We start from the raw sequence: 26,277 nt of genomic DNA, 5'->3' as shown, positions 1-26,277 counted from the left end.
TAGATTTCTACGTGTCTGAGACTTAGACAGACTTTATTAATCCCCAGAGGGAAATTCGGTTCTGAATTCTGTCTTCCAAACATATAAATCATTCCAGCATCAACTGATTCTTTCTGTGCAGGAGGAATGAAGATAATAAATCTTTATTTTAACCCGAGACTCTTTCCTGTGACACGTGTTTGAGTTAGTCATCAGATTCTGAGTTTAAATCAGCAGCAACATGTTTTTACTGAAGGGTTTAGAAGCTGCTACTGATTAACAGATCAATAAATCAACAATGAATTGTCAGAACAATGTCAGTTTACTGACTTCAACCTCAGATTTTTTTAAATTTGTGGGATGTAATGACATGAAAAAGAGTTTATAATCAATGATTTTGACCGTTTTTACCGTATTTCCTGTGAATTTAATAATTTGAACCTGATATTTGTGTCATTTTTGACTAAGATAACTAATATTTGTGGGAATTTGACTGATTTAAGTCAATATTTCTGTGAATTTAATTCAATATCTCTGTGAATTTAATTACTTTAACTGAATATTTCTGTGAATTTTATTAAATATTTATGTGAAGCTAATAATTTTGACTCAATATTTCTGTAAATTTAATTATCTGAATATTTCTGAGAATTTAATGAAATATTTATGAATTAATAACTTTAACTCAATATTTCTGTGAATTGAATTAAATATTTGTCAATTTAATTACTTAGTATTTCTGTGAATTAAATTATTTCAACTCAAAATTTATGTGAATTTTAAATCCTCTAAGTCAATATTTCTCTGAATTTAACTCAACATTTACGCAAATTTTATTATTTTAACTCAACATTACTCAACATTACTGTAAAGTTATGTTTACTGTAAATTTAATAATTTCAACTCAATAATTCTGTGAATTTAATTACTTCAACTTAATATTTCCATGGAACATAAATATATAAATATTGTAATATTTCTTTAATCTTTATTTTCCTTAATGAAAATGTTTTTAATGATTTTAAATCAGGGGCTGCACAGTGGCGTAGTGGTTAGCACTTTCACCTTGCAGCTAGAAGATCCCTGGTTCACGTCCCGGCTTTCCCGGGATCTTTCTGCATGGAGTTTGCATGTTCTCCCTGTGCATGCGTGGGTTTTCTCCGGGTACTCCGGCTTCCTCCCACAGTCCAAAAATATGCTGAGGTTAATTGATCATTCTAAATTGCCCGTAGGTGTGAATGTGAGAGTGATTGTTTGTCTCTGTATGTAGCCCTGTGACAGACTGGTGACCTGTCTAGGGTGTCCCCTGCCTTCACCTGAGTCAGCTGGGATAGACTCCAGCCCCCCCATGACCCTAGTGAGGATTAAGCGGTGTATAGATAATGGATGGATGGATGGATGGATTTTAAATCAGTAGCAGCTCATAAACCCGTCATTCTAAGTCTGTGGCTGAAGTAATGTCAGAAGTAATCTATTACTTCCTCCAGACAGAGTACTGAGAGTGTCCTAACTGTGTGGCTGAAGTAATGTCAGAAGTAATCTATTACTTCCTCCAGACAGAGTACCGAGAGTGTCCTAACTGTGTGGCTGAAGTAATGTCAGAAGTAATCTATTACTTCCTCCAGACAGAGTACTGAGGGTGTCCTAACTGTGTGGCTGAAGTAATGTCAGAAGTAATCTATTACTTCCTCCAGACAGAGTACTGAGGGTGTCCTAACTGTGTGGCTGAAGTAATGTCAGAAGTAATCTATTACTTCCTCCAGACAGAGTACTGAGGGTGTCCTAACTGTGTGGCTGAAGTAATGTCAGAAGTAATCTATTACTTCCTCCAGACAGAGTACTGAGGGTGTCCTAACTGTGTGGCTGAAGTAATGTCAGAAGTAATCTATTACTTCCTCCAGACAGAGTACTGAGGGTGTCCTAACTGTGTGGCTGAAGTAATGTCAGAAGTAATCTATTACTTCCTCCAGACAGAGTACTGAGGGTGTCCTAACTCTTGTCCTTCTCCGTGGACATCCTCCCATCATGCCAGGCTTCCCTGGTGTTCCTCAGAGCTTTGGTCCGTTTGGGATCCACCACCACGTAGTCTACACGTGCACGCTCGCCTCGTGCACGCTCGCCTCGTGCATGCTCCTCGCCGGCTCCAGACGAGTAGCTGCCGCCGACTCCGCCTTCAGCTGTGCAGCGTTTCTGTTCACACATAGAAGTTTTTATACTCAGAACTCACAAACAACCCACTGGAAAACATTTATATGTTTAAAAAAAGGCAGAAATTACTCCAAAAAACTGTAAAAGCAGAAAGAATCCTCACATTTATGATTATTTTACATCTGAATAAAAAAATAGTTTATACTCAGCGAATACGGTTAAAAATTATATATTCTTTTTACTATTTTTGCATCATTCTAGACAAATTTTAAGGAATTTTGAACATGTTTGATGCATTTTCAACACATTTGAAGCAAATTTTCAAGTTTTGTGCTTCATTTTGTACAGGTTTTATCCATCCATCCATCCATTATCTATACACTGCTTAATCCTCATTAGGGTCATGGGGGGGCTGGAGTCTATCCCAGCTGACTCAGGTGAAGGCAGGGGACACCCTAGACAGGTCACCAGTCTGTCACAGGGCTACATACAGAGACAAACAATCACTCACACATTCACACCTACGGGCAATTTAGAGTAATCAATTAACCTCAGCATATTTTTGGACTGTGGGAGGAAGCCGGAGTACCCGGAGAAAACCCACGCATGCACAGGGAGAACATGCAAACTCCATGCAGAAAGATCCCGGGAAAGCCGGGACGCGAACCAGGGACCTTCTCGCTGCAAGGCGAAAGTGCTAACCACTACGCCACTGTGCAGCCCTGTACAGGTTTTAGTCATTTTCAATTATTTTTTAGTCATTTTGAATAAATTTAAAGTAATTTTGAACAGATTTGAATAATTCTGAGGACGTCTCTGCTGAATTTGGGAGATTTGGAGTCATTTTAAATGATTTTTTACATCATTCTGGACAGATCTTAAATCATTTTTGAGCAATTATTATATATTTCAACATTGTTTTGTGTCATTTTGAACAAGTTTTAATCATTCTGGGCAAATTTTGACTCATTTAGGACAAGTTTCAAGTAAAATTTCACTTATTTTTGTGTCATTTGTTACAGGTTGTAGTCATTTTAGAAAAGCTTGAATCATTTTTCATATTAATATAATTTTGTAGAGGTTTGGAGTAATTGTGGACTAAACTTGTAAACTAGCGCCCTCTAGTGGCCAAACTCCCTGCAGACAGGATGATCATTGTATTGAAGATAATTGGAGCAACAGAAGCATGTAAAACCTGTCGTTCAGTGTTGGTCTGTGGTTCTGAGCTGCTACCTGTCTGCTGGGTGCTGATCGGCTCGTATGCAGGTCCAGGTCCAGGTACTCCACCTGTTTGTCTCCTCTGGCTCGCCGTAGCAACGGGCTGCTGACTCCGCCCTCTGAGGCCCGGTGCAGCATCAGCCTCAGAGACTGGAGGGTTCAGATGGAAAGAAGATTATTTAAAAATCATTCACGGATCACAAATCAACAAGTGTTGCCTCGTCTTTCCTCACTAGAATTAATTATTCCGACGTAAAGCTGCAATAATCTGCATTTAGTGGCTCAAATATGCTTCATAAACCATCAGAGTTGAAAGAAAATGAACTGAATTCAATCAAATATCGAACACTGAAACTCTAAATGTGATTCTAACTTTAGTATCCAATGTTCAGGTCATCATTAAGGCTTCAAATTAGAGGATTATTGAGATTACTATTATTTGTTTGCATCAAAAATCAAAGAAATCTCATTAAACTTAAGCTAAACTTCAGTATCTTCTAAACTTTTTGATGCTCTGGTACACGGGGAAAAAACTGTGGATCAAAAAGGACGTTTAAGAAAAAAATTAAAGTAAAAATGCATCTTGAAAGAGCATTTCTTATTTCAGTGACAGAAGTGTTGCACAAATATTATATAAATACTGACCAAATGGCCAAAAATGAATCCCTCACAACTGTGTTATTTGGTCAGATATGTCTGTTTTTGTTTTTTTTACAGTTCTAAAATGTTATTAAAGCATTATTATAACATCTAATTCATTCATTCCTGATCGTTATAGACTCACACTAAAAGATTAAAACCTTAGAGACATTTTTGCTTTCAGAAAATTTGCATTTTTTCCATGAAAATTAATAAGAATGAACTAAAATCTTATTAAACTTTGATAAATGAAGCTCATTCATTGTTATAGCTTCAAACTACAAGATAAAAATCTTGAAAAAATGAAATTTTTGCTCTCTAAAATGAGATATTACTATATAAAGATGCTATAAATCGTGTTTTTTTTGCATTAAAATCAATAAGAATGAACTATAATCTTGTTAAACTTTGATAAATGAAGCTCGTTCATAGTTACAGCTTCAAACTATAAGATTAAAACCTTGAAAAAAATGCCATTTTTGCTTTCTAAAATGAGATATTACTGTATAAAGCTGCTAGAATTAGCATTTTTGGTCTAGAAACCAGTGAAAACTCAAAGAAAACAAACTCAAATTAAGCTGAACTTCAGTATTTTATGCTCTAATTCTATTTTTAAAGAAACAAAGCAGAAGTAAAACAGAAATAAAGGATAGAATTAAACGAAGGTAAATGAAAGTGTGTTTTTTTGTGCTTTTTTTTTACCGACTCGCCGGCACTGAAGCTGAGGTTGGAGGTTGTCATGGCGACGTAGCTGTCGTCGGGGTCGTCGGAGTCGGAAGAAGGGGAGGAGCTCTGAGCCGAGGTCGGACAGACGGACCGACGGCTGGACGGACTGACAGATAAATAAATCACAATAAATCATTTATTCTTCAAGTAAAACCTTCAAACGTTCTGCTGGAACCTGATCAGACGATCAGTAAATCAGTGATTATCAGTTAATCAACCGATGGAAGATTAATTAAATGATTTAAGTCACTTTTTGAACTGTTTACAGTCGTCTTTTGGAAATTTCTCTCTTCGCACTGTGAAGTTTTGCAGTTTTTTAATGCTGCTTTTAGTTCTTCTAAATGAAAAATAATAAAGTCTAATTCTCAAACTCAAATCAATAATATTAAATACAATCAACACCAGCTTTAATATCTAATACTTGATCATTTCTAAGGCTTCAAACGACAAGATTAAAACCTTAAAGTGACATTTTTATTCTCTAAAAGAGGAATATTGGAAAGTACAGCTTCTATACATCACATTATTTGCATAAAAACTGGTAAAAACGATCTAAAATCTAATTAAACTTTAGTATCTGATGTTTGTTTATCTTCACTGCTGAGATTTATTGGCCTTTCTGCAAAGTAAAAACTCAAATAAAAGAGCTGCACAGTGCAGATTTTTTTTAATATGTGAAAAAAACATGAAAAATGATCCCAAATTCACATTTTAAAGCTTCAGACTATGAGATTAAAACGTTCGAGTGACATTTTTGCTCCCTGAAAGAGGAAAATTTCAGCCTGTGAATTGAAACGTTTGCTGAAAAGTCTGTGAAAATAATTTGAAATGAAGTTAAACTTATGTATTACTATAATCTAAAGCCTCTTCATTGTTGCAAACTTTAAACTACATGATTGAAACCTTACAAAAGTGACATTTTTGCAAAATATAGCTGCTTAAATTGGACTTCTTGCATCAGAAATGAACAAAAACAAACTCAAATCAAGCTAAACTTTAGTATCTGATGCTTGTCTATCTCAACTAGAAAATAAAAATATAAGAATTTCACATTTTTTCTCCCTACAGAGTGATAATAAAACTTAAGGAGTGATGTTTTATATAAATATAAATAATAGTTAGAAGCTGCAGTTCTCCTCCACGACCACCAGGTGGCAGAACAGCTTCACTTCTTGCTTCCTCTAACTGTGTTTAAACATTAAATCTGGAATATTTGTGCATTAAAGCTCAACATGCTGACACACTTACTCTCGTGTGAAGGTTCGAGTGACAGGTGAGCGAACAGGAGGCGGGACTTCCTGCCAGTCCTGGGTGACTGGGCTGATGTCCAGAGGAGCTGGTTTCACTGGGAGACAACAGACGTTTACACTCATGATCGCCTCCACAGAGTCCACAAAGGTTTAAAGGGAAGAGAAAGTAGCAGAGCTGCTTGTTTTTCACATTTTAGGACCAACAAACTAAATCTGTCAGTCTTCAGGGTGAAGGATTTTAGTGGAAAAAGAACAGCAGACACGCCTTGTTCTGATATTTTAATGTTCCATGAAGTGAGTTTATCAAATAATCAGGTTTATTTCAGTCGACTGACTGTCGGGTTATGTTGAGCTTCACAACAGATTAGTAATTAGTCATTTTTGAGTCATGTTAGAGAAGTTTTTGGTCTTTTTAGACAAGAATTGAGTCATTTTGGACAAATTTGGTTGAGGGAAAACCAATATAAAGACTCCTCTTCACTTGAATCATTTTAAAGAACTTTTTGAGAATTTTCAGTATTTTTTGAGTCATTTTTGAGATTTTTTTTGGTCATTCTGGACAAGAATTGAATGATTCTTAAGAATTTTTGTCGTGTTACACAAATTTTGAGTACTTTTGGAAAAATCTGGACTAAAGTTTAGTCAGCTTGGACAGATTTGGGGTAATTTTGGACAAATTTTAAGTCACTTTGGAGAAGTTTGAGTCTTTGTAGACAGTGCATTGTGGGTAAACTTTCCAGGCTCATATCAGCATGTGTGATAGGTGGTTGGTCAGAACAAGTTCTAGACAATGAAAGGAGCATTTTTACACACAGAAGATACCAGGATCATCTCATAGACATGATTCACTCTCTGTCAGAGTAAATTTCTAAAATATTTATATCTTTTACAGCTTATTTTCCTGTTGTAACGATAATACATCCCATAATATTGATGCTCAAAGTTGGTTATAGAGAAAATGAACAAAAAACCAGATATAGTCTTTAGACCGTGACACCTGGAGTGGATGTTAAACTGATCTTGATGTGTTTTTCCTCCTAAAATGTCATGTGTCTATCTGCTGGACTGATGAAGTTCTGAGGCTCATTTCTGAGCCTCAGAACTTCATCTGTGATAAATCTGGACCCACCTCTAGGGACTTTAAGGACCTGAAACTCTGAAAATATTCCTAGTCTGAAGGTAAAACTTTGCTTCATTAAATAAAGTTCCTGTAGATAAAGAATCAGCTGATTCTGAGGAGGTCAGGGGGAACTTTTAACAGATTTTTTATGACTGTATTAGGTATAGATGGAGTTAAAATGTCCTTAAAGGACTTTAGATGTGACTCTTGTTGTTTCTTGTTTTATGAGAACAGACACACACGGTGGAAAACAAACCAGTGAGGCTGATTTTGTGTGAAACTAAAAGCTCTTCAGTGGAAGTAAAATCTGAGCGTTGCAGAAACACCTGACCGTGAACATTATTCATGTTTTATTGCTATTTAATGTACCTATAAGCTGCTGTGTGTGTCTGAGTGCTGTCAGTTTGTTGACCTGCTAGAGCACATAAATAATTCAACCTAACAGGAACCTGGACTGAGAAGAAGGAACTATTTCAGTAACAGAAACATGCAGGTACGTGGATTTACTCTAGTTTAACTGTGGATGTGGTTTTCTTGTCTTTAAACCAGAGACTTGCTGTGATTATTTACTGTACTGAGGAGTGTCTTCAGAAATGTATTATTGTGATTTATGATTGGTTTCTACCATCATCATCTGCTGAAGTGACGTATTTCATTCAGTTGCTACAGTTTTTCCACACATAACCTGTAAATTCAGTTTTTTGATATAAATATGCAAAAGATGATGTTTTCTGATCAATAAAAATATCTCAAACTGGTGTTTTTATTACATTGACTGTATATTTAGTACATATCAGCTTGAAATATGGTGAAGTTTTGGACCAGAAGTGTCTTCACCTTAAAACAAATTTAAAAAATAAATGTGATTTATCTTCTGCAGAGGGAACTGTGCATTCTGTGTTCTACATCTGAATAATAAAAACACTAATTCTCTCCTTTCTTTAGCGTTAACTATGACTCTGATGCTGCAAAAACCAGATTGAACATGTTTCCAGGTGTGTTTTTTTCTAAAATGAGTATTTCTGCTAGTCAGCTTCCTAAATGTGAATGTAAAGTCCAAAAAAATAACTAAAACTGAGCCTGTTTGTCTCAGAAAAGGAGGATTTTTATTTTGTGATTAAATATTTTCACCCAAACTGCTCTTTCATCCACTCCTGCTGCTCTGTTTGCTGACAGATTTTAAAGCTGCTTTGATGTGAATAACCCACATATATTTCACTAAAATAATTTAACTGAAGGTCTGCTTTTATTTTTAAAGAGTACTGTGTCAAACCATCATCTAGAAAAGACTAAAAATGTATCATCTGTCATTTCAGTAGTGGTTTGTACCTCTTGTTTTGGGCTCAGCTGCAGTCTGAAAGTCGCTTCGTTCCACCGTCTGGTTCACACAAACTCCTGCAGACACAAAAAAAACCCCAACAACTGAACACACAGAAGCTCATTTATGATCTCTGTGGATAAATATCCTCAATTAATCACTGACTGCTGATAAAAAAGGTCAGTTTAGATGAACTCTGAGAAGCTTCCTGGAACTAATGCTTCTCTGATAACGTCAGTGAGATAATGACCTCTGCGCTGGGGCTTCAGGTTGCGGAGGATCGGCGGCGGCGTGGCGTCCGTCACGGTGTTCCTGAGGAGTGGGGGGGTCAGCGGGGGGTTCCTGAAGCCCATGTGGGCGGGTGGAGGCACCTGTCGGCCCAGAGAGGCCGGGTCACCTGCAGCAGAGGGCAGGTGAGGGCTGAGCGGCGTCATGGGGACGTAGTTCCCGTCATGGAGGTGGGTGGAGTCAGAGGGAGGAGCTGGAGGCACCCTGAAGTAAACAGACGGAAGAATCATTAGAATTAATTAGAAATAATTACAGGAAGTCCTCGGTTTACGATGTACAGCGTTTCGTTGTTACGTCAGAACTGGTTACTGGAACTAGTTAATGAGTGGAGCGGATGAATCCATCGTCTTTCAGCGCTATCAGACAGCTTTGTTTCCATTCTCTGGTTATACACCACCTTGGATTGTGCTACATTCACTAACTTTTTGTCCTTCATTATGGCTCCCAGCGTAAGTCAGACTCTTCTGATGCTTGGAAGAAAAGGAAAGCCGTCTCCATGGAAGTGAAATTAGATAGAATAAAACTCTGAGAACAGGACTAAACATTGAACTGGACTCAGCCTTAGAGATAGGGGGAGAAGCTCAGACATCCAGAGGGAGCTCAGAGTAGAGCTGCTGATCCTTCACCTCTAAAGGAACCAGCTGAGGAGGTTTGGACATCTGATTCAGATCCTCCAGGGAGACTTCCTTTGGAGGTTTTCTGAACACGTCCACCTGGGAGGAGACCCCGGGGTAGACCCAGAACCCTCTGGGGGGATTATATATCTCATCTGGCCTGGGAACGCCTCAGGATCCTCCAGGAAGAGCTGGAAAGTGTTGCTGGGAGGAGGAACATCTGGAATGATCTGCTTCATCTGCTGCCTCCACGACCCGACCCCGGATAAGAGAAAGAAGATGGATGGATGGATGGATGGATGGATGGATGGATGGATGGATGGATGATTGATGGATGGACTGTTCGATCTTTACATTCTATTCTAAATTATTTTTATACCTCACTGTGCCTCATTGTATATTTGTAGTGTAATGTGCTGCTGGATATCTTGATTTCCTTCAGGATTAATAAAGTACATTTTGATTTGATCTGATTTGATCTTCTAGCTGCGAGGAGACAGTGCTAATCACCAATCCACTGTGCAGCCTCTACTTTAATACCAGCAGTAATAAAATCACTTCTACAGTGCTGTTTGGTTTTGTTGTCAGATCTTAAATGTCTGTAATGTCATCTGAGTATTAGCTGTAATGAAAACAGAACTTTTCCTGTGGCGTGTGAACTGACCTTGGAGCGACTGGCGGCTCGGTGGTGGCGGCGCTCATGGGAACGTAGTTTTCATCCACATCGTCATCTTCAGAGCAGACGCTGCCCAGAGGCACCATACCTTTATTAATCTGGGGGCGGAAATGATGGAGAGATGAAGCAAACCACTCGTTGTGTTTGTTATTCTTCACGTTTAAGAGTCTGAACTCACAAAGTAGCTGCTGAAGCTCTCGCTGAACTCAAACATGCTCGCTCTGTCGGACAGAGACCGAGGAATGGAGGAGGAATCACAACCTGGAACACAAACACAAAACATCATCAGTGTTTTCAGTCTGCAGACACTAATGTGGTGTTTGTGCTCTCAGCTAAAGTGTGAAACTGCTGCCTTTTGCTGCTTTCTGGATTCAGTGAATCTGTAGAAGCTGTGAGAAGCTGCATCGATACTATAAACTATCAGAGTTTTAAACCTGAAACTTTGGATCAGATCTGAGCTCTGCAGTTAAGAAGCTTTATTGTACAGAACTGGCAGCGTTTTGAGGGATTATGTGGTCACAGCAGGAACAGGTTGTGCGTGGTTCCACTACAGTTTGATTGGCTTTAGTTCATTAATAAGACGAGAACTTTGACCCACAGCAGAACAAAGAGTTCATTCAGCTCCTGATTCAAGTTTGGTTGGTCAGAAATAAACCGTTTTCTGATGTTTGTTCATTAGTCAGACTCAGTTGCTCAATGAACATGAAGGTGGATGTTTCCTCCACCAACATCTGCTGGGGATCATTATAATATAAAATGGATCAAATCTGAAAGAAGTTCCCCCTGAACTTCTCAGTATCAGCTGGTTCTGTTGTGATATGGATGTATGAGAATGCTGTTTCTCAGCAGAACGAATCATGTCCAGAAGACGATCCAGGTATCTTCTGTGTGTAAAAATGCTCCTTTCATTGCCTAGAACTTGTTCTGACCAACCACCTATCACACATGCTGATATGAGCCTGGAAAGTTTACCCACAATGCACTGTCTACAAAGACTAAAACTTCACCAAGTGACGCAAGATTTGTCCAAAATGACCCAAAACCTGTCCAATCTGACTAGACTTTTGTACAAATGTGTCCAAAGTTACTCAAAATTTGTCCAACATGGTAAAAACTTCTCAAAAAATTACTGTGAATTTGTCTGAAATGATTCAGTTCTTGTCCAGAAAAACATCTCTAACATGACAAAAATGATTAAAAATGTGTCCAAAATGGTCAAAAAATTCTTTAAAATGACTCAAGTGAAGAGGAGTCTTCAAGAAAATGTACATATTGGAAAATTATCCCTTTCCCCTCAACCACATCTGTTCAAAATGACCCAATTCTTGTTGAAAAGTGAAAAATTCTTTAAAGTGACTCAAAAATTGTCCAAAATGTCTCAAAAGCAGAGAAAATGCTGATGCTGAAACTGATCTGGTGTCAGTTTTTAACAGAACTCAGATGTGTTTTTCATCCTAAAGTCTCATGATTCTATCTGCTGGACTGATGAAGTTCTGAGGCTCAGAAATGATGGAAAAAGTCAATTTTTAGTGGACTTTTTCCATCATTTATGAACCTCATCTCTTCATCAGAGTGAAATGTGGACCCACATCTGTGTACTTGAAGGAACTATAACTCTGAAAATATTCACAGTACGAAGGTAAAACTTTGCTTCATTAAATATAATATGGTTATTTAGGGTGTTTCGTGTCAGGTGGGAGAGTCTGACTGTTTTTAAATTGGTTTAAATGAAGGTAAATAAGGTGTATTTCCTGCTCTGAGCTCACCTGTCTGCAGGCGTCCAGGTGTGGTGATGGTGTTGCTCCTCGGCAGGTATCCTCCTCCCTCCTCCTCCCTCCTCTCCGGCTCTGAGCTGGTCCGGGGCAGCGTGGTCGGCCTCGTGCCCACCGAGGAGCCCTCTCCCTGGGCTGCCATGGCGGGGGGCTTGGGTGGGCGAGGAGGAGGAGCCGGAGTGGAGGCGTGGAGCTCTGCTGGGGTCAGAGAGTCCACACTGGGGGTGGAGGACGGGCGGCGAGGGGGCGGCGGCTGGGGGGTGGAGGCCGGACGGGGGATCTGGTACCCACTAGGGGTGAGGGAGGGGTGAGGCGTGGCGTCATCGCCCAGGGGGATGGCTACGGGTCGCAGGTGGAAGTCCAGAGAGTGCTTCCTGGGGTGGGGAGACGGGTGGCAGCGAGGCCTGGCCCGTCGGTGGGGGTCTGACGTCACACCGGCGTCCAGGGATTGGCTGAAGGGGCTCGTCGCAGCGGCAACCGTCCAGGGGGCGGTCCTGAAGCCAGAGGAGGGAGGAGGCGGGAGGCTGTTGGGTAGGAGCGAGGGCGAGGAGGAAGAGGAGGAGGAGGAAGAGGCAGCAGGAGGGTAGAGGCCGTCGCTGTAGTCGGTCTCCAGAGACGTGGACGAACCTAAAGGAGGCCTGAGGACAGACAGACGGACGGACGCAGAGTTTAGAGAGTGAAGAAAATTCACTCAGAATTGTCTCTCAAGTCAAAGTGAATGTTTTACAAGGAATCAACCAGAACAGAACACAGTTAGACAATAAAAAGAAACAGTTTAGCTTTAATGCAGTCACAGTCCTATCATCAGTTCTTTCCACTTTCAATCGGCTGCTCCCAAAATCAGCTTGTTGTATTTTCATGGCCAGAGCTAATCATGGAAGTTTACTGAGTGCATTGGGTTCTATGAGTTCACAGTCACACAGTAGTTTATAATCATACAGAACATTTAATCATAACATTATTATAATTTTATAACTAAGAGTTTAAAGAGACAGAAACTAAAACAGGGTCTGAGTTTGAAGTTTGTCTGCATCAGTTTAGACAGAATTCAGGAAGTATGATGCTGTTAGTGTCCAAAGTTACTTATTACTCTGCCAAGGAACCAAGCACAGTTATGCGATGGCTGCCACTGGTCTGTCTGTCTGTCTGTTAGCAACATTACTCATCAACAGACTAACAGATGTGGATGAAATTTTCAGAGAAGGTCAGAAATGACACAAAAACCAAGTGATTAGATTCTGGCAGTGATGCAGCTTATAGTCTGGATCCACGGATTTGTTAAAGATTTCTGTATCATTGCCAGATAGCAGCACGGTGTCACTGTAACCATGACAACCAGTGAACACTACATCAGCTGATTGTGATCCTACTACAAATCCACCTCTGAGGACTTATCAGGACTTATCCATCAGAAATGATCCAAGGAACAACTGATTAAATTGTGGGGGTGTTTCTGAGTCCCATCAATTCCCGCCGCCTGCTACATATTTAGGTCACGTGATTCGGTATCTGTACATAACGTGACTCCAGAATGTTGAAATCTGCCTCTAAAACTCCACAAACGGAACAGTAATTCTCTGAGCTTGGTTTAGAATCTCTGGCTATTTCAGATTTTAACAGTGTAAACTTGGTAAATTCAACTTTTCCATCCTGGTTGAGGCCAAAGTGAAGCTTCAGAGCTAAACTAGCTGCAGGTTCAGACGTGCTGGATGGAAGCAGCAGGATTACTGGTTTATCTGGGATCACACCCACATGGTTCCACAAGGGTTGACTTTGCAAAACTTCACGGGACGCTTCATGAGAACACAATAGATCCTCCTCTGCTGCAAAGACTTCATCAGTCCAGCAGGTTTCGGTTGCAACTTGTGACTCAAAGCATGAAGAAACCAGAGTGGGAAAAAGCAACAAGAGCTCATTGTTTCATTAAAAGCTATTTTTGACCAAACTGCACCCAGCAGCTGTTTGCCTCCACGAACAGAGAAGAAACTTTTAATTTTTGGCTCAATCTGTGTCACTTTAAAGATCAGTTTTCTCCACCGTCCACAACTTTGTGTTAATTTGGGAACATTCAGGGAAAATCAGCCTCACATGTTGTTTAATTTCTACATGAAGACAACATTTAAGCAGCTTGCAACTTTGCACATAAAATACCAACACATAGACCTCTATGAACACCAGGTCCTGTTTCCTACCATCAACATTTAGTCTAAATATCTAAAAACAGGAACCTTGGCTCGGCTCAACAGTTGGTGAAATGTCAACCAAAGACTGGATTTTAGTAGAAATATGGATCCATCCATTTATAGACACTTATAGGAACTTTATGGGCACACAAAATTACTGTTCTTTGAACATTTTGTGCATTTTTCCATTTTTTGACAATGTTTTACTCATTTTGAACAAATTTCAAGTTTTTGTGCTGACAAATATTGAGTCATTTTGCAAATTTTTTACTAGTTTTGGACAAGTTTCTTGTCAAACTATCTAAACACTGGAACTTTGTCCTGTCAAACTTTCCACACATCAGATTCTACTGATGTTAGAGCCTCAATAGTTGGTGAAATATGGACCAAAGACAGGATTTCAGTAGAAATATGGATCCATCCATTTATAGACACTTACAGGAACTTTCTGGGGACACATTACCACCATGATTGAACATTTTGTGCTTCTTTCTACATTCAGTCTGTGCCGTCACCACATTTCATGTCTGTGGGAGTTTTATTTTTGGAGATACTGAACCCTGAAAACAGCTTCACAGGTTGTTTTGAGGGTAAAAATATCAAAACTTCCAGCTCTGAAAATATGAAATCATCTAAATTCAGATCAAAGTGTGTATTTGTGAGTTCACCTGATGTGACTCTGGCAGTGAGACAACCACAGGTAATCGTCCTCCGAGCTGCCGTCGTTATCCAGGTGTCGCACGCTCACCGGGTCGTACGGCGGCGGGACCGAGCCCGTTACCGTGGCGATGGAGGCGGTGCCACCGGTCGGGGTCGTAGATGGGATGGAGGCGGGAGTTCTGTCTGGAACTGAAAGGTGAGTTCATTGGTCGAGTGTTTTACATTTAGAAAAAGATGCAGCAATAAAGACTGAAGTTTCTAAAATGTTGACCATCAGGCAAACATCAGGTCAGAGGGATTGTGGGTATTGGAGTGTTTGTGAAACAATGTAAAGCTGGATCTGTGGAGTCGTTTTTATGACGGGTGTTTAGTCTCCACAGTGAGCTCTATGAAGTCTGTCAGATGTGAAGACTTCAGGCTTAAAACTACATAAACATCTGTGGGTGTAAAGTCAGGACGAGGTGCATTGTGGGTAATGTAGGCTTTGACAAGGTAGACAAATGTTGGAACATAGAATATGGTTCTACTGCAGTGATTTTATTACAAAAAAAACAACTTCTTTTCATTATTCTGATATTATTTACACAGAAGTCCTTTTATTAGGAACACTAAGACAGTTTAAAGCATTTTAATACAATAGTTCTGCCACTTATTTTACATTTATGAAGCCAAAAATGTCCAGTTAGTGTTGAATATTCTTCAAACTGTGCAAAATTTATGGTTAAGCTTTTAAATATATTTGAATTATTTGAACACATCTTAAATTCCCATTTTGTATTATTGTACCCTAGTTTGTCTTTAAGGCAAAAATAAGCTCACCGGGTGTGTTTAATTCACTCTAAATATGAAAACATGTTGGTAAATGTGCATCAGGCCACTTATTTCTAATATCAATACAGAAATACAGAAATCCACTCATTTCACCATAAATCCATCACTTACATTTACAATATGAGCAGATTTTTCACATGATGGAACCTTAAAACATCTGCGAGGCAACCAAAAAAAAAGTTGAAATGACGGGAAAGCTGGTCTAGATATTTACTGATATTTCATGACATATTTCAGCGTGTCTGTCCGTCTTCTCTCCTCCTACCAGGTTTCACACTGACTCAGCTTCATCCCACACATCTCCCTGATTTAATGCACAACATGATGCATCTAAACTGAAACACAAACCGCCCTTCTCAAAACCAGAATCACAAATATTAACCTGAACACTGTGAGGACAATCAGGCAGCAGTGTGAGCTTTTATGGACTTAATTTGCTTCTTATTTGTTTGTCCTGCTGCATTAGAACTTCCATCATCATCACTACTTGAAAAACACAATTTCCTCAATTCTGATCATTTTCTGATCATTTCCTGATGTTTAAGATATTTATAATCTCTAATTCTGTTCAGACAGACAGCCTTTAGTCAGAATCTGCCAGAGTGTTTGAAAGAAATGCTATCTTTAAAAAAAATCACCAAAATGACATAATTTATCAGGCAGAAATGTTATGATTTTTTCACTCAAAACTGCAATATTTCATCAAAATCCATTTTTCCGCTTGTCTTATTTAAAAATTAGCTAAAAAATACATCATTAATTTTAACCAGATTCTGTGAAAAACAAAAAATTCTGCCCTAAAAGGCAGAACCATGAAGCTGTTAGTAACTCAGCTGTGACCAACAGTCAGGTGAGGAAAACTCAGAGAGTTTTCAGGTTGAATTGCAGGCAGTGTTTCCACAGAGCAGAGAGGAAACCAAATAAACACGTAAATATTTAAATATCCATAAGATATTTAAATATCCTTTTTCATAGTTGTTCTGATTTTAGATTTAAGTTTAAGTTTATTTATTTCTAAGTGGTTAGGACTTTATATTACTGTAAAAATGAGCCCAAAGTGAGGAATGATGAGCCACAGTGAAGAAAACTGAGCCCACAGTCAGAAAAAATTATCCCACTGAGTTAAAATTAACCCACACAGTTCCAACATGTATTTAAATTCAGACTCAGCAGAAGATGAGACGTTCTTACTGGTTCCGTCGTCGGTGGGGTTGAAGCCACAGAGCAGGCAGATGGACGTCACCCAGCGGTTCATGTCCTCCTCGGACTCGGCCACCAGGTACCAGGTCCTCTCCTCCGTCCTCAGGTCGAACACGAAGCTGCTCTCCAGCTCCTTCTTGGTGAAGGACAGACCAGCGTCCACCTGAAGGAGTTCACCAGACTTCATCTACTCTCATACAGACACATCTACAGACTGCAGACAACATGAAGACCATCCTGTCAAACAGCCCACACTGTATATTAGTGGACTAGGCCAGATTTACTAGAGAATATCATTAGCTTTCCATAAATTTATAGATGTAACTGAAATATATATGAACAAAACAACGTAAGAGGTGCAAACAATGGAAGAAACACAGCTTCTTTTCAATACAAGGATTTAAAAAGGACCATTAGGATAAAGTTAAAACAAGAAGACAACACACGGAAAAGTACAATGTCAGTATTAGTCAAGTCAAAAGAAGTCGCTGCTTTTTTCCTATATTTATGTGGTGGATTTAAACAACAACCATAGAAATAAGACTGCCGTACAGAAGTTTAAATATTAATAAAAGGACTCTAGAGTGTAACGCAGTTAAATATTCAGGTAAAATATTGCATAAAATATGAATCTACCTGAACAAATGAAATACACAAAAGGTATACAATGTTTTATTAAATACTAATTTATCAGAATAATTTAAATATTTCAGAGAAGATTCTACAGTTTTATATAAAAGACTAATTTACTCTATTTAATTAAATATTAAGGTTAAAACCCAACAATATGATGGAGTTATCCAAGATAGTATATAGGACTATTTTTAATGACTAATTAATATAATATTCATTATGTAAATTAACCTGATTAAACTAAACATTATAGGAAAGACGCCCACATTATTATATGGAATACAGATTAACCTGAGATTAAACATTCAAGTTAAATCCTATAATATCAGGGTTCATGTTATTGTCCAGGATAAGTATTTCTGACTTATCAGAATTTACCTCATATCCACTTATTAAGCTGAATTCTTGTGTTCAGAACATTAGTCAGAACTGAGGCTGGAGGTGTTTTATACAACAGTCTGATCCAAAACCAAATCTCTTCATTACTTCAAACATGTATTCCCATTCAGTTCTATCCAACGCCTTTCCAGCGTCCATGGAAACAACGGCGCCCGATGTTTTACTAGTATTTAGGTCATGAATAATATGGAGGAGGCGTTTACTGTTGTGGTCAGAGTTTGACCCTCTGATAAATCCCCATGTGATCCACATCCAGTATCTTGGAAAGTATTTTGTTCTCCACATTAAGAAGGCTGATGGGTCTATAGGAGGCACACAGCTCTGGATTTCTGTTCTTCTTTGCCATTAATGTTATATTAGCTCTGTACATAGATTCAGGGAGCCTAGACTTCTAAAATGATCTATTAAAAACCCTTAACAGAAGATTGTTCATTTTCTCCTACATCACCTTAAAAAAACTCAACTGGGAAGCCATCGTCTCTGGGACATTTCCCTGATTGAAGTGTGGAAATAGCTTTGTCTAGTTCTAATATGGAGATAGGGGATTCCAGAAGGTCAGATTGATCCTCTGATAATTGTAGAAAACACAAGTTATCTAAAAGCCAGCTGTCCTAAGTCTCTCCATATCAACCTCACTACTGTACAATCTTTTAAAGTTCTCATTAATTTGTTTGTTCTCATCCAGTACAGTTGATATATAGGACCTGAGAGGAGCATTCCTTGCTTGTCGTGCTAAAAGGCAATTTGGTTTGTTGGCGGATTCCAAAAAATGTAGTTTGGTAAATAAAATATGCCTTCCTGCCTTCCATGTTACCAGATTATATAATGCTGTTCTAGCAGATTTTAGTTCAATAAGAACTCCATCAGATTTTGTTGTGTGATAGGTTTCCTCTCATCGTTTTATTCTATTTTCTATTTCTAGTTGTTTCACAGCTCACTCTTTTTTCATTTGCCTTATATATAATCATATCCCTCATATAGGCTTCAGAAGTATCCCACACAGTTCTAGGGTCAGCTTCATTTTTATCAGTAATTTATAAACAGAAATCTAACATAACAGCACAAGGGTTTTCTAATCATCAATGAGCCTTTCAACACCATTAGCTAACACAATGTAGCATTAGAACACAGGAGTGATGGTTGCTGGAAATGTTCCTCTGTACCTCTATGGAGATATTCCATTAAAAATCAGCTGTTTCCAGCTAGAATAGTCATTTACCACATTAACAATGTCTACACTGGATCTATCATTCATTTAATGGTATCTTCATAGAAAAAAAACTGCTTTTCTTTAAAAAATAAGGACATTTCTAAGTGACCCCAAGCTTTTGAACGCTAGTGTATATAATTTACAATACTGTGTATAATATAAATGATTATATGCCCAACATATGACGTATAATTAACACGTCTTTCTGCTCATCAGTAAAGGAATACATGAGTTTTTCAATGACAGCATGAAGTCATGACACCATGAGGCTCTCTGACAGTCAGGTGTGTGCAGGGTCACCTGTTCACACAGGTTCAGGTTGATGGTTCTGATTGGCCGCCTGGACTGCTGGTTCTTGTAGTACTGCAGGACGTCCGGTTCTCCGCTGAGCCGACCGCTTCGCAGCACGAACCAACGCCTCTTCCAGGCCTGAGACAGACACGGGTAGATGACAAGAACTTTAAGGGGTTTCAGATTCATTTTAACAACAAGATAGAAGTTAAAGAGCGACACAAACTAGCAGCTCTCAGCCGTTTAAACCATTCAGCTGCTGCTGTGGACTTTAGTCTTCCTTTATGGGTTATTGACTGCAGGTCAGTTCATGTCATGTTCCTCTGTCTCATGTTCTCAGTTTTACAGTCCAGTGAACAGGAATGCTAAAACACACACATGCAGCCAAGTGCTGAATGTTTGACAGTATCCTGCAGCATCCTGTGCCGAGCATTCTGGGTAAATATCCATGATCCACGAGGACACCTCATACTTCAGACATGACTCACCATCTGTGTGTGCTGTTAGTGTGTAGGTCGAGTGTGAGAGGGACACGTCATGATCATCTGAAGGTGTGAAGAAGCTTCTACTCTGATACCAGTGAACTCAAACTGTTTGTCCACATGAGGATCTGTCGGTTTGAAGGAGAATTTCTTTCATAACTACGTTAATCTGTGACTGTGTTTGAGTTTCCAGCACTCTGACATGCATCTGTTCTGGTCCCAGCTGAACACAACCTCTGCATGGTGTGATCGGAGTGGTTAAAAACCGTTTCCCTTCTTTCCAAACTCAGACAGGACGAGGAAGGAGCTGCTCAGGAAATGCCGCTCTGGGATGTTTGTTCTGTCGTCTTCAGTCTGCTGCCGGACCAAAACAGCAGAGACCGTATTCCTCTGCACCTTCTAATTAAAGGAACAGTTTCACCAGCTATTTATAATCCAGCACTGACTCTGTGTACAGTACAGTCCTTCCTCTGCATGAAACATTCAAACACAAGGAATCTTAGCAGACAGCAAAACCCTAAGGGAAAAGAAACAGGTCAATTCCTATCTGAACTAAACTGAACAATATATGAGAAATATCAGTCAAGTCCTTTGTAAATGTAGAAATAACTTGTTCCGCAGATTAAAAGTGACATTCTTAAATAAAGGTAATATATGTGTGTTTGTATGTATTATACTATATACGCAGTTAGCTCGGTTGGCTAGTCTGGATAGGATTCATTTCTTAATGTTGAACAGCTCATTAAATATTTTGATCAAGTGTCAAATGTAATCATTTTAATTTTGCTCTTCAACCTCAACAGACTGCATATTAGCAGGCAAATGGTAGTTCCTCAGTTAGATTGCTTATTTAGCTGTGAACGAGCTAACTGAACAAGCTATTTTTCCTAATAAGTATGATTGCTAGGTATATGTTACAAACATTCAAGTCAATAATGTTGACCAGCTTTTTAAACATTTTAATCAAGTGTCAGATCGTATTTGTCGAATGCAATTTAACCAGTTTTGCTCCTAAACCTAAACAGGTTGTATATTAGCAAGCGACCGTTATTACCTTTAGCTAATTACACCAGTTAGCTAGTTCATACAAGATAATTAGCTAGGTCAGCTAGCTAACCATTACAGCTGTTAGCTCATTCAATTAGCCATGTAGCAGTAATACAAGGTAATTAGCTACACCAGCTAGTTAACAGTCACAGCTAGTTGACCCCGCTAATTACCTTTAGCTAGTTACCTGCTAGCTAGTTCAGTTAGCCTTGTAACAGTAATACAAGGTTACAGCTAGTTGACTCAGTTAATTACCTTTAGCTAATTACACCTGGTAGCTACTTCGGTTAGCTATTTAACAGCCTCAAAGTTTGGGAGTCATTTACTAATGCAACACTTAACCCTTACATTTAGCTCATTGGTTAGCTAGCAGCTAACCCTGCTAGTTAGCTTGGTCAGGTAGTTTGTTATTTAACATGTAGAACTATTAGCTGTTACAGTTTACCTGGCTGTCAACAGGTGTAAATACTTAACAACCAGCCTCGAGAAATATTAGTCTTCAATATATTCTACATATATTAGAGTCTTTAAAACCATTATTTAATTTAACATAGTTTTAGATGTTCTAATTAAACACTACTTTAACCAGGTTCAGATTAATATTTTATGAATAGACACTTGTTTTCCTGTCACATAACATTATTACATGGATTACATGGACTCTTCATTGTCCTGTGTTGCGTGTTTATTATGTCCTCGGTGGTTTTATTGTGTTTCCTTGAGTTTTTATGTCTCCTCATTTCCTCCTGTGGGACAATAAACATCTGAACTGAACTCCCTGAAAATTACGAACTGTTTGTGCGCAAACAGAGTTGATTTGTTGTAAAACTAGAAGCCTCAGCACACACACAAAATGATTAAAGCTTTCTGAGATGATGAAATTAGTGGACTGAGGACAAACTGTTTTCTCATGATCACTAAACGTTCTTGTGTCCCTCAAAGAAAACACAGAATCCCAAAATCAGATAACAAGATCAGTCGATTTCTGTCAGGAAAACTAGAAATGAATCATTTATGAGCCTGTCTGAGGTCACTGCCAGCTCCAGTCAATAACAGAATCAATGTACGGTCTCAATAAGAAGATAAACTACATTAATTACAGTATGTTTAGCTGCTGTGTTCTGATGTTTCCACAGTAAATTCTCATTTGGTGCCTTTTCCTCCATGTTTTCCTCTCTGAGCTGCCCAACAGTAATAAAGAAAACCTGTTTTCCTGCTTCATGCTTCTCTCCTGCCGTCGTTTCCTCCCTGACCTCTGACCTCGGCAGGACGAGGCCACAATGGATCTAAAATAAGGTTTCCTCGTCCTGCCTCCAGATTTAACAGCAGACCTGAACAACAAGCTTCCTGCTGTTCCTCAGCTGCTCTTCTGTTAGTCCTCATCTTCTCGTAGCATCTTGTGCTTCAGACTGCAGACATATGACCTTAAACACCTTCACTGTAGAAATAAACTGCATTTACTCATATATATCCATTAGAACCGAGAAACGTCAAAAATAAAGCCAACTAGACTTTATTTTGAATTATATGTGGATGTATTTCTGGTTTATTGTTATTGTAAAACTAGTGTTGTGGTGAGAACTCTTAGTTTTCTGTAAGTTCTACAGCTGAACGCATTTAAACTGTTTATAATAATAAACTGTTTAAATTATTACATTAATACTGTAGAAATACAGAAAGGTTTTGGAAGCGACGAGCATTTTACTGTAAACTTTATCTCCCACAACATCTTCTCCACCATCTCCAACTTCATTTCTGTATCTCATCCTTCATCTCCTCCATAATCTTCTTCTTCATCTCCTCCATCACCTTCCTCTCCTCCATCTTATCCTTCTCTATCTCCTGCATCAGCTCCTCCTTCTCCTTAATCTCCTCCTTCATCTCCTCCATCGTCTCTTCCTTGATCATCGCCTCCTTCATCTCCTCCCTCATCTTCTCCTCTATCTCCTCCTCCTTCATCTCTCCCACCTTCTCCTCCTTTATCATTTTCTCCATCATCTTCTCCTCCTCCATCTCATCCTTTCTGTATCTCCTCATCTCTTCCTCCATCCCATCTATCGCCTCCTTTTTCTCCTCATCTCCTCTCCTCCATCATCTCCTCAATCATCTCTTCCTTCATCTGCTCAGTCACCTTCATTGCCTCCTCCTCCATCTCATCCTTCTCTATCTCCTATTTAATCTCTTCCTCCTCCATCTCCTACTTCAACTTCTCCATTATCTCTTCCTCCATCTTGTCCTTCTCCTCCTCCATCTCCTCCTCTTCTATCTCCTCTTTAGTCTCCTCTTTGTCCATCTTGTCCTTCTCCTCCAAACATCTCCTCCTTCTTCATGTCCTCCTCCATCATCTCCTCAATCATCTCCATCTCCTTCATCATCTCTTCCTTCATCTCCTCAATCACCTTCATTGCTTCCTCCATCTCATCCTTCTCCATCTCCTCCTCTTCTATTGTCTCTTTAATCTCCTCAATATCCTACTTCAACCTCTCCTCCATCTCCTCCTCTTTCTCCTCCTAGATCTCCTCCTCCATTATCTTTTCCTCCTCCATCTCCTCCTCCTTCTCCTCTGAGCAGCAGCAGCTGATAGTGATTAGTTTGTTACATAACAGCAGCTTTCAGCAGAGCAGGGAGCGTTAGAGGAGGAACGTTCTCCCAACGCTCAGCAGAAACATGAACACACCCTCTGTGTGTGTGTGTGTGTGTGTGTGTGTGTGTGTGTGTGTGTGTGTTTACCCCTCAGTGTGTTGACAGTGGACACACAGCTGTGCAGCAGTGTGTGTCTGTGTACACACTGGCTTGTGTATACCATCATAGAGTCTCAGCAATAACATCCTCACTGACAGCTTTACCTCCTTTACTGTACACTGTAAAAACATTATGTAAAAAATATTCTGTAATAAAATATTCTACATAAAACATTTTGCAAAAAATATTCTATAAAAAATTCTGCATAAAATATGTAAAATTATTCTATAAAAACCACTCGACAAAAAACGTGTAAAAATATTCTATAAAGGATTTTCTACAAAAAATATTCTGCCAAAAATATTTTGTCAAAAATATTCTATAAAAAACATTCTGTAAAAACACATTCTGCAAAAAAAAAAAACATTCTGTAAAAGATATTCTATAAAACACGTTCTGCAAAAAATTATCTGCAAAAAATACTTTGTAAAAAATATTCTGTAAAAACATCTGTAAAGAATATTCTGTAAAAACATATTCTGGAAAAGAAAATACTTTTAAAAATCTATTTTAAAAATTCTGTATTTCACAGTTAAACAGTAAAAGAACAAATTGCTTTTTGATGTGTACATTAACACATGTACATAATATTTGTTAAGTTTTATTGGTTATCTATAATTCAACAAAACAGAGAGATTAAATTAGAAAATTAATTAGAATCTATTAGAAAATGAATACTTTTTACAGTGCACTACTTTATTTCTAACTGAGGAATAAAGAACAAAAGCAGATTATCTTGGTTCCATCTTATAAACGTTCCCTGCTGAGAGGACCTGGAGTCCAGAGGGATTGTGGGTAATGAAGTCCTGCTAATTAAAACCTTCATTCTGTTTATTTCCAGTGTTTCTGTCGGATCTGGTTCCTGTGACCAAGCAGCAGACTGTTTGTTCTGACCCACTTATTCTCTTTACTTTCACTCTCAGAAACAGATTTATCCTCTGGGAAAGGACAGAAAACGACAATGGAGGAGGAGGAAGAAGGAGTGCATGAATGAAAGAGACAAACGAAGGAAAGAAAAGGAAAGTGTGGAGGCAGAGATGAGATTAGCTCCAGTCAGCAGCCAGGAATCCCAGATATGTGCTCTGTGTGTGTTTAAGCTGCTTCGTCACTGCAAACCCAGCAGCTCCGGGAGGATTTAGAGCTCCGATCTGCTGCACACTTTATCAAAAAACAACTCCAGACTGCTCCAAGTTTCCACTGCAGCAGGTTTCAGGGTTCTGTCTGCTACTAAATGTTTCTGAGAAGGTCAGCAAACCACCGACTCTGTTCCTCCAATCAGCAATAAAACAGAACAACTACTGACTCCAAGAAATGCAGAAAAAACATTTAGAAATGAAACTACAGATCAGTTTTCTCAGTCATTACCTGAAAGATTTAAAACATCTCATTTACTGACTAAGACATTTAACAGTATTTTCAGGAATTGTTGACGTAATAATGTTGTATTAACTTAATATTTTGTGTGATTTCAACTGAAATTTGCAGGTTTTGTTTACAAGATTAAAATTTTTTGTAGTTCAAATACAGAATTTAAAATAAAAAAATGTCAATTTATAAGCCTGCATTTATCATTAATGAAGTAAATGACACAAAAATTCCTTTTAAATAATGTGAAAATCTAATACTTTTTTTAATAATCAACATAAAAACTTGTATTTCTGTTGCCAATCACGAAATAACTAAAAATCCCTTTGATTTTAGAGGAAGTGTTTAGTTTTTTTGATATAATTCCATCAGAATTTGTCTGAACTCTTAAAAAATTGATGCAAACTATTAATTTGTTTTATTTCTGTTGAGCTCAAACATGATTTTTAGATTATAAAAAGTCATTCAAGGACCTTTCTTCCAACACAAACATAGTTTTAATGAGTTGTGTTGACACAATAATGTTGCATCAATTTAATATTTTGTGTGATTTAAATTCTAATTTTCTGATTTTGTTTTCAAGATTTTATTTTTTTTTAGTTCAAATACACAATTTAAAATAAAAAAGTGCTAATTGTCAACTTAAAAATTTGCATTTGTCATTAATGAATCAACCTAAAAACTGGTGTTTCTGCTGCCAAACATTAAATAATTAAAAATCCCTTTGATTCTAGAGGGAATGTTTAGAGTTTTATTTTCGTTCTTTTTTTTTTTTTTTTTTAATATAATTTCATTAGAATTTGTCTGAACTCTAAAAAATTGATGCAAACTGTTAATTTGTTTTATTTTTGCTGAGCTCAAACATGATTTTTCAGAGTGTAAAAAGGAATTTATGGACCTTTTCCCATCACAAACATATTTTTAATGAGTTGTGCTGACATCAACTTAATATTTTATGTGATTTAAACTGAAATCTCTGCATTAGCTGACTTTAAACTAAACTCATGTTCATGAAACTGACTTGACAACTTAATTTTTCTTCACTTTGAGTTCAGGATTTGCAGTTAATTAACAAATCTTTGGATGAAAGAGGAAAATCGTACTCCTTCGACCTACAAAATGTCATCAGAAGTTGTCAAACTGCTGCTTTATAATTCAGATTTTATGACATTATTTAAGGTAAAACACTCACGTATCGCCTCAGCTTCTTCTCTGGAGGTGACTTTCTCAGCCAACCTTCACACACCACGTCCCCTGCTGCACTCATCCTCACAATCAATCAATCGATCGATCAGTTGATCAGCTGTGGGGCAGGTAATCCTCCAATCAGGATCCCCCAGACTCGACCAATCAAGTGTCGAACGGGTCGGTTTAAATGGATCTGTGATCTCCGAATGGATCCGGTGGTTCCAGTGTGCCGTGGAGGAGTCACACCTCCTCCTGCTTCCCAGCAGTCACTCCTCTCTCTGAGTCTGGAGATAACGGA

At 38.4% G+C, this 26,277-nt stretch overlaps 1 protein-coding gene across 2 annotated transcripts; it reads right to left on the bottom strand.

Annotated features, from left to right (window-relative positions):
• LOC111586823 (GRB2-associated-binding protein 1-like) lies at positions 1-26,277 on the bottom strand. Of its 2 annotated transcripts, none has more exons than XM_055007427.1 (13): positions 25,984-26,277; positions 19,165-19,293; positions 16,614-16,785; positions 14,600-14,780; positions 11,743-12,386; positions 10,155-10,237; positions 9,965-10,074; positions 8,649-8,890; positions 8,410-8,475; positions 5,959-6,055; positions 4,687-4,816; positions 3,361-3,495; positions 1-2,169 (listed from the first exon to the last, which is right to left on the bottom strand). In XM_055007427.1, exons 1-13 carry the CDS (start codon positions 26,056-26,058, stop codon positions 1,969-1,971), a joined length of 2,265 nt encoding a protein of 754 aa, XP_054863402.1. In that variant the 5' UTR covers positions 26,059-26,277; the 3' UTR covers positions 1-1,968. The 2 variants fall into 2 exon arrangements, with proteins under 2 accessions (XP_054863402.1, XP_054863403.1); XM_055007428.1 differs by lacking the exon at positions 25,984-26,277 and adding an exon at positions 19,644-19,958.

Source organism: Amphiprion ocellaris, chromosome 23 (assembly GCF_022539595.1).
Source record: "Amphiprion ocellaris isolate individual 3 ecotype Okinawa chromosome 23, ASM2253959v1, whole genome shotgun sequence".
NCBI classification, from domain to species: domain Eukaryota; kingdom Metazoa; phylum Chordata; class Actinopteri; family Pomacentridae; genus Amphiprion; species Amphiprion ocellaris.
The sequence above is the reverse complement of the archived record's forward strand: the minus strand, read 5'-3'. Positions and strand labels throughout refer to the sequence as shown.

Coding starts and splice junctions, on each gene's coding strand:
- LOC111586823 (XM_055007427.1), bottom strand. CDS start 26,058: ATGAGTGCAGCAGGGGACGTGGTGTGTGAAGGTTGGCTGAGAAAGTCA. Junction 12,387..14,599: donor CACTGCCAGAGTCACATCAG/GTGAACTCACAA, acceptor GTCTGTCCTCAG/GCCTCCTTTAGGTTCGTCCA. Junction 2,170..3,360: donor GATCAGCACCCAGCAGACAG/GTAGCAGCTCAG, acceptor ATGTGTGAACAG/AAACGCTGCACAGCTGAAGG.